Source organism: Arachis ipaensis, chromosome B6 (assembly GCF_059453495.1).
Source record: "Arachis ipaensis isolate K30076 ecotype BB chromosome B6, ASM5945349v1, whole genome shotgun sequence".
In the NCBI taxonomy this organism is placed as follows: domain Eukaryota; kingdom Viridiplantae; phylum Streptophyta; class Magnoliopsida; order Fabales; family Fabaceae; genus Arachis; species Arachis ipaensis.
Window position 1 is genome coordinate 2,280,686 of NC_142441.1, and position 8,477 is coordinate 2,289,162.

An 8,477-nucleotide genomic window follows, 5' to 3' on the forward strand; every position below is an offset into this window, starting at 1 on the left:
TATTATTGTATATTAAAATACTATGCTTTTTTTTACTTATTAAATATATGGGTGAAATGTAAATTAACTAAATTTTTAAATTATTAAAATCAGTAGACCTCTGAAAATAGAAGTGCCTCGGATTTTTCAAGGTAGAGTTATTTTATCATAATGGGTTAGGAGAAAAAGGAAGATTATCCTCTTGGAAAATGTTAAATTCAGTCAAGTTGAATGATAAACTTATTAACTACAGGGTAGGTGAGGAAATTTTGCTACAGATCACCCGGGTTGGCTAACCGTTTTTTTACCCAATCTACGAATCATCGATTAAAGTAAAAGATAGTTTTGGCATAAAATATTTAACTTTTTATTTTTATATTAGATTGACAATATTATTTTTAAAGTGAGGAAATTTTGCTACAGATCACCCGGGTTGGCTAACCGTTTTTTTACCCAATCTACGAATCATCGATTAAAGTAAAAGATAGTTTTGGCATAAAATATTTAACTTTTTATTTTTATATTAGATTGACAATATTATTTTTAAAATTTATAAATGGTTAAAGTGTTAATATCAGAGGTAGTACGTTTGATTTAAAATATAAAAATCAAATGTTTCGATTTTTAAAAATATATAAATTGAGAGTACATCAAGAATACAGAATATACTTTAGAATTTAACTTCTATAATTCTAAAAATGAATTACAATATTAACATATTATCATTATGAAAAAATTTAGCCAAATTACTTACGTATTCAAATAAAAAATAATTACATGCTCTTAATTTAATTATATTTTCTCCACTATATTCATTAAACCATTTGACCAATTTAATGGCTTGTAATTCACGTAAATATGAAATCTTACCTGTATTTTAAATACATCAATCACCAATAAATATTCAAAAATTTTTTACATGGATCTTGATTTACTATAAGTATGATACTTTTAAAAATATAAAAAAAAATATAAAAATATAAAATTTAAAGTTTTTAATGATATTAAATATATAATAAATTAATTTCTCTACATAAAAAAGAAAAATCATTTATATTTTAACGAATATATTTAAGAATTTAATTTTGATACAATATAAAAATATTTTACACAGATGCATTCAATCACATAACACTGCATTAATAAAAATATATGTATTTATATTTATGTATAAATACACATATAATTTAGTTTATTTTCAATAAATTTAATATATACACAACATAATTAACAAAAATAATTATCTTTTTAGACACTTTTTAAACTTTGCAGTCTGCTCTCCTTGCAAAACTTAAAACTTAACCAACTTAAAACTTAACCAACACCTTACGGCTGCAGCATGTCAAGCCTGTGATGAGATTCTTCGCTTTGTTATATCCAAAAAATACCGGTCATGAATATTAAAAGGTGAACAGAAGTTAAATGAACAATAGATTTTTCAACTAAAATTGACAAGGGATAAAAATTCTAATTACATTTCTTGCTATAGAATTAAAGTAAAAGAAGAGAGATATATATATCTACACACGACAATTGTTGCATATAATGTGTTATTGTGTTACATAATTAGGGCTCATGGTGAACTTGCAAATAATTGCCTTATAGAAGGCAACAAGAATGCAGTTCCTAATCCCCTACTTCCGATTTCAAAATTGTTAGGCGCAAATCGATTGTAACTTCATTTCATTATCACAATTCACCACAAATATAAAGCAAGTGGTTCCACCTTTTCCAACATGAGATTCTTCCGATTTGTTGAAATAAAATAAGCCATGTGAATTCTAATACTTCAGCTCGGACAGGTGGCTGGGGAATGAACTTAATATTGATGGCACATTCCTCCCACAAACTGGGGAAGATTTCTGGCTGCTCCCGGCAGAGGAATTCTCAGTTTGGTGCTTCTGTGAAGTGTTTATTGATAATGATGGAACAGGTTTGCTTCCTTGGGAATTTGTCTTCATGTTGCCACCACCATTAGGTGGAGTTCCTGCAACTATTGAATTTGTGCCAAAAGGCTGGGTGTTACTCAGAAGTTGTTGCCCTTGTTGGGGTGGCAGGGCTGGCATGTAACTTCCCACGAAAGATATTTGGCTGTGACCTTGTAAAACTCTTTCTTGCTCATAAGAAAAACCATTCAGCGATGGGGTAGCAGATGTTACAATAGATGTGTTCTTTGACTGAGAAGCTTGGTTAGATATTTTGCATTGATTAAGAGTTTGCGAGAAAACTGTGGGACTGTTAACATGTTTTGTAGCAATGGTAGAATTAGTTGATGATGCTTTATATTGAGTAGGCATGGCAGGTAGCTGCTGCAACATACCATGTTGCTGCTGGAGATGAAACAGCTGTAGTGGATGTTGATGAGAATTTGAAGCAATACTAGAAAGTGGCGAACTCGAGGTTGTTGAAGTCGAAGTCATGGAATGGCTGGGCCAGTTTACATTCATAGGAGGTGGCACAAAGTTGAGATTCTTTGATGAATTATCGAAAACAAGGGTCGTTGGCACATTGGTTGATGACTTACCAGAAGTTGAGGCTTTCTTTTCATCATCTTGGTGGGATGACTTACCTCCATACTTCCCTTCAGTAACTGAATAAATGTTTTGCTGCATAGTGTGAGATGCACTTGCAGCTTGATATCCTTGCCATGATGCAATGTCAGGGAGGTTCTGAAATATCATTGGGTTCTGTGCCAGAGAAGAGAAGTTCAGATTTGAAGGAACAGCAGAACCATTGAATGCTGCAAATGATATGGCAAAAGGTTGAGATGGCATACGATCATCTCCACCTTTTGGAGCCTGTGGCAGTTGCTTCTTGTCACTGAAATTTCCACCGTTACCACCAACAATATTATCTGATGTTCCAGATGGCCTGAAAGAAAAGTTCACTGGCTGAACCGGAATGGTGAAGTTCTGCCCAAACACATTCTTTTGGGAGTAAGATGTTCCACCAATAGATGGACTGTTCTCTCCAGCCATCCCAATCTCATCATGCTTGTGAGGATTAGACAGCAAAGCGTGCTGCTTTTGTAACAGCTGTAGTTGCATAGGTGTGGTTAAAACACTATTATCATTGATTTGTGTCCCCTGTGATTGCTTATGAGAAGATGAACCATTTGAATTGCTTGCATTGAGATAACTCGGTTGAATCAATGATTGGGAGTGAGGATGTTGAAGAGGATGGAACATCTGAGAAGTGTACAAAGGCCCATTGAGTATAGGTGTTGGTTGTGCAGGGCTTGCACCCTTGATGGCAGCAGATGCTCCAAGAGGAGTTGAGAAGGGGAATGGATACCCACTATTGGGAACTATTGTCATATAAGGAGTGTCATTGGCTGTCAAATTTGGGGAGCTAAAGCCCGTTGCAGCAGCAACTCCTGCCAATGTAGAGGAGGTACCAAGAGCTCCCACGGGTGAACTATGGGATTTATTAGATAAGGCAGCACTGCTGGTGGAGTTAACTCCTGCGGCCTGAATAGCGGTGGTTGTCTTTGATGCTTGATGCTGGCCAGTAGGAAATAGGAAAGCAGGGCCATGCTACATCCAAAATCAAAGCACGTTAATTTCCAAAATGATATCAACCAAAGCAATCAATTAAATAAGACAACATGGCATCCTATTCTTGAACTTTACAAAAGAATAAGACAAGATCATACCACTAGATTACCAGTTGACCCTGGTTGTGAACCTTGCTGAAGCACAAGCTGCTTCATTTGTGTTGAATCTATTGAGTTGGCAAGAGCAGAATTTCTAACTGAAGCAAGACTATAATCGTTAGTAGCAGCGCATCCCTTCTCTTGTGCAACACTTTGGTTCAAACTTGAGTGTTTTTGAGACTTCTTCCCAACAAGCATACTCCCTGCAGAGCGCATACAATTGATATCATTGTACTTTGTGTTGCACGGAGGAGGACCAGAGGCAACAGCTGATGGCAAAAGGGGGTTCATCTTTGTACGTTGTTGGTGGAAGAAGACGTTGCGAGCAATGTAATGATGGGTTGCACATCTCTTTGCTCGAGGTTCAGAGAGAACAAAACTCATATGCTGCATGAATAAATCCATGAGAATAAGGAAAAGACTCAAACAGGTACAACAAGAACTGATTTAGCTCAAAATTATAGTACCTCCTGCGGGGCCATTGCGGAAACTGTGGTTTTTTCAGTCTTCACTACATTCTGCATGGGTGCCATGTATCTGCTGATCAACAGTTACTGATCTTAGAAAAGTCAACTCACAAAATTCACACCACCAATGACATAGTAAAATTGGATTGGCAGCAGAATGAAAGCAGAATCCAAGGGAATTAAAGGATGTAATACCTGACAGCCAGGAGATTGCCTGGCCCTTCTGATACCGCTGTCGACAAAGACACAGAACTAGATTCACCTGAAGAAGGAAATAAGAAACATTAATTCTGAACAATAATAATAATAATAATAAATAAATAATAAATGTGCCAAGTTACCAGTTTTCTCCACTTTGAGGTTTGTGAATTTAATGGGTTGCTCCATATTTCTAACCTGCTCCTCGATATGTTTGCTTGGCTTCAAATCAAGTTTTAACTCATCCATCGCCACGTCTTTGTCTTCTTCCTTCATTTTCTCTTTCTTAGCGAGTCTTTCTGCATTATCTTTAAGTTTGACACTATCTTCACACATTAACAAATTATCCCTTTCTGGGGATGTCATCATAGGAGGAGGAGCCTGTTCACAAAGCCACCATTCTTCTTTAATATACTTGACAGCAAAAACTAAGGGGGAAATGTATTTGCCATGCAAACAAAGAAGGGATCCTACCATAAGATCAATCTCAAACTTGTCCACTCGTTGGCCTTTGTCCTCGGAAATAGCAGGCACACTAGCAAATTCAACAACCAACCAAATGGGGTCACTAATTAGGAATCCCAAAGAAATCCAATATATATATATATATATAGTTTTTTTCCTTTTTTGTTAATGCTTACTCTCTAATGGAAGCAAAATCCTCATGTTTGTTAACATCCAATTTGGAAGGAGTTTCACTTGTGAAGAACTCTGATCTTCCATCTGGGAAAATGTCATATCCAGCACCTGAATTCAAATCATTTTCCAATTTTACAGCCTCTGATGATCCAATTTCATGACAAGGACCATTGTCAGCATCATCAGAAAGCTTCTCCACTTTTACAAATTGGGCAGCTAGAGCCGAAGAACTGTAATCTTCCACTTTCTTGTTGTCTTATCACAGAAAATGAAAAGGTAGAAAGAAAAATAAAAGGGTCAAAAATCAAATAATTATTATGAAAGAGAGAGAAACTCGAGGAGCTGATCCTATAATTAAACCCACCAGCATCATCAGAAGGAAGAGTCGATGGACTAGTACTCGGTTCCAGCTTCTGCGAAGAAGAATAATAGCTGCTATTGGAGGTCTTCAAATCGAAGAGAAGCTCAGCTATTTCAATATCGATGTCTTCGTCAGTTGACGAACACAATTTCAACTCCTCCGAAAGCCGAGTCTTCGATCCTATCAATTTCTACAACAACAACAACAACACAAACCAGAAAACTCAGTCCCGACAAACAAACAAAAAAAAGATAAAATAAGAGCGAGTTTTTTAAGAGCAAAGAAAGAACACAGAACAATTACCATCTTCTTCAGAGAAACACTGGAAAAGGAAGGTGATGATGCCGCTACAGCACTCCGTGAACTTTGCTCCTCCGATGTTCCAAACGCCGGACTCGCATGCGTCCTTTTTGCACCAGCTGCACAAGCCCGCCAAAAAAAATAAGAGAATGATAAAAACTAGAAAAAGCATTCAAAAAACAGTGGACTCTGATTTCAGATGAAAGCGTGGTTTGACCTGAGCGAGCCTTGCGGGGAACCGTAACACCGATGATTTCGCGACTGATGGAGGGAGGACGAAGAGGAAGAAGAGGCAGCGGGGTTGAGCTGAACGTCCGACGATGGTTTGAATCCGGTGCAGAGGACGAGGCCGTATTTGAGGAAAGCTCCCGCGAAACACCGGCGTCAAAAACGTCACCGTCTTGGTGTTCATTGGCAACACTCTCAGCTTCTTCGTAAGAGCCTCTCCTTCTCTTGGACGGTTCCCTTTCCCGATCCCTTTCCCTCTTTCCCTTCAACCTCACCGTCTCCGTCTCCGTCTCCTGCACCAGCTCCACCTCTCCCTCCTCTGCCACGTTAATCAGATTCAAAATTAATAAAATACAAAAGACGCAGAGAAATGAATAAAAAGAAAATAGAAATAAGAACGTACGAGAAGAGCGACGGAAGGGAATAGTGGAGTGACGGCGTTTAGGGAAGGCATTAGCGGTGAAAGGTAGTGGTCTTCTAGAATCTCTAGTTTTGTTGTTGTCAATGTCCATGGTGATGAGATTGGGTCGTTGTCGTCCCTTGTTGTTGTTGTTGCTCTTGTTATTGTGTTGATGAAGATGAAGATGGTGGTGTTGTGTCATGTGATGTGATGTAAAGAAAGTGAAGCGAGAAATCAGTGGGTGTGGGTGCTGAGCGCAAAGGCTGATGCGGGAGAATTGGACGCGTCACTCACCGGAATCCCTGCACATGCGGCGGCGAAACTCTCGGAATCGTTGACGCCGAAAAGAGTGCTCTGCGAAGTGTCCAACCTCAAATCAAATAAAAACATCCAAACACTCACTCACTCTCTCTCTCTCTCTCCCTCTGTTTCAGCCTTTCTTTCCGCTTTCCGATCACTTTTTTCTCTCTTCTCATCTCCCTTGTCTTCTTCTCGAACCACAACTTCGCTTCCCTATCTTTTCTCCCTCTTTTTTTTTTATTCAAAATTCATAATTATTTTTATAATTATTACATAAAACTCATCTTTCCCTTTTGGTACTTAATTAAAAAGGAATAAATGTTTTGTCTTTCGCTTTCACACTCTATCCGAAGCTACTACTACTGTCCACACTGCGCAGTAGTAGTGCCCGGCTGAGATTTCGTAATAACGATGATCGAGCAATATACACCCTTGGATTAGTTTTGCATCGGACGGTTGATCAATTAAAGAGCCGAGTTGCTTGGCATGGCGCACACGTCCTCCGGCACCTGGCCATTTTTCTCCCTTGCTTCCACGCGTTACAGTGGCGCGTGCTTTTAGTACGGTGAAATGAAGGAGGAAGGAGATGAAATTACAAGGCACGTGTCGATGGATTATTGGTTGGAAGGCGTAAAAGAAATATCTCGTACAACTGCCACGGAAGATATTGAATAAAGTAGTACTAAGAAAAATGAATGGTTAAATAAAATAAAATAAAATAATTAATTACGTTAGTAAAGAAAAAAGGAAGGAAGAAGAAGGAGGATGGCATGAGTGAGAGTAGTGGACCATTGATTCCCTGATGGGCCATTTGAGCAGTTCAAATCTATGTCAGGTCAATTTGAGAATGGTTTGCATGTGAGGACCCACAAATTGAAAACTCAAATGAAACAAGGTGGCACCGCCAACCAACTACCTCGTGTTTCCAAGCCAACTCACATTCATGTAACAAAAAATATCGAGTCAAAAGAATCATCCTTAAAATAATATTGTATGTATGAGTGTATGACCAAAAAAAAATATATTGTATGAATAATAATGAAAAATAGTCAAAATGGTTCCATTAATTAAATTACGTTTTCAAATTTTTTACCTAATTAAATTAGTTTTTAAAATTTTCTAATATTATTTTCTATTTTCAGTCAATATATTACTTGTAATAAATTATCACTTATTAATATAGCCCATATCATTTAATTTAAGGGACAATTTGATTAGGTGAAATTTTTTAAAAGTGTTTTAATTATTTATTCGAACTATAATGTTGTATTTAAATATAAAAAACAAATAAAATATATAATATTATCTTAAAAGTCACAGCAAAGTGTCATGGGTGATAAACTGATAATTGAAGAATGCATGGACAAATTTAACAAAAATATTATTTATATATTAAAATTAATTATTAAAAAATAATTATTATGCTATATATAATATATATATTATTTAATTTTTTAAATATATATTTTATATTTTAATATATATTTTATAATAATAATTAATTTTAATAGTTAATTTTAATATATACGCAGAATGATTGGATTTTTATATACATATATCCTTATCATAAGACAGACAACTATATATAATGGATCGATCCAATAAGTTCACATACATTGTTTCCCTATACTATAGTATAAACGAATTAATAAGACAATAATTAATAATGCTCAATGCTAGGGCAGTAGTGTCACTTTGTTGGGACACATGAAGGTCTGAAACCATAACCATGAGCCATATGCCATGTCCGTGCCTCTCTCTGTTTGTAGGTGGTGTTTGTTTTGAGAAATGGACGAACTTGCATTCTATAATTTAAGTGATTTCAGTTTTGCCATGTATGCAAGGCTTTCGTTCTCATTCATGCATGCATGATTTGCCACTTTCAGCAGCTGGACGACACTATAATGAATTATATAATTCATACAATAATTATAGGAGTGGATAACGTAA

General features: G+C 36.4%; 1 protein-coding gene across 2 annotated transcripts; it reads right to left on the reverse strand.

The window, feature by feature from the left end:
• Positions 1–1,446: 1,446 nt before the first annotated feature.
• Positions 1,447–6,900, reverse strand: LOC107645176 (protein TIME FOR COFFEE). Of its 2 annotated transcripts, none has more exons than XM_088490137.1 (11): positions 6,231–6,900; positions 5,817–6,146; positions 5,603–5,718; positions 5,303–5,489; positions 4,941–5,193; positions 4,774–4,834; positions 4,443–4,680; positions 4,297–4,363; positions 4,102–4,171; positions 3,635–4,021; positions 1,447–3,515 (listed from the first exon to the last, which is right to left on the reverse strand). In XM_088490137.1, exons 1-11 carry the CDS (start codon positions 6,427–6,429, stop codon positions 1,761–1,763), a joined length of 3,663 nt encoding a protein of 1,220 aa, XP_088346263.1. In that variant the 5' UTR covers positions 6,430–6,900; the 3' UTR covers positions 1,447–1,760. The 2 variants fall into 2 exon arrangements, with proteins under 2 accessions (XP_088346263.1, XP_016204629.2); XM_016349143.3 differs by having other exon boundaries at positions 4,102–4,174.
• Between the last annotated feature and the right edge of the window lie 1,577 nt (positions 6,901–8,477).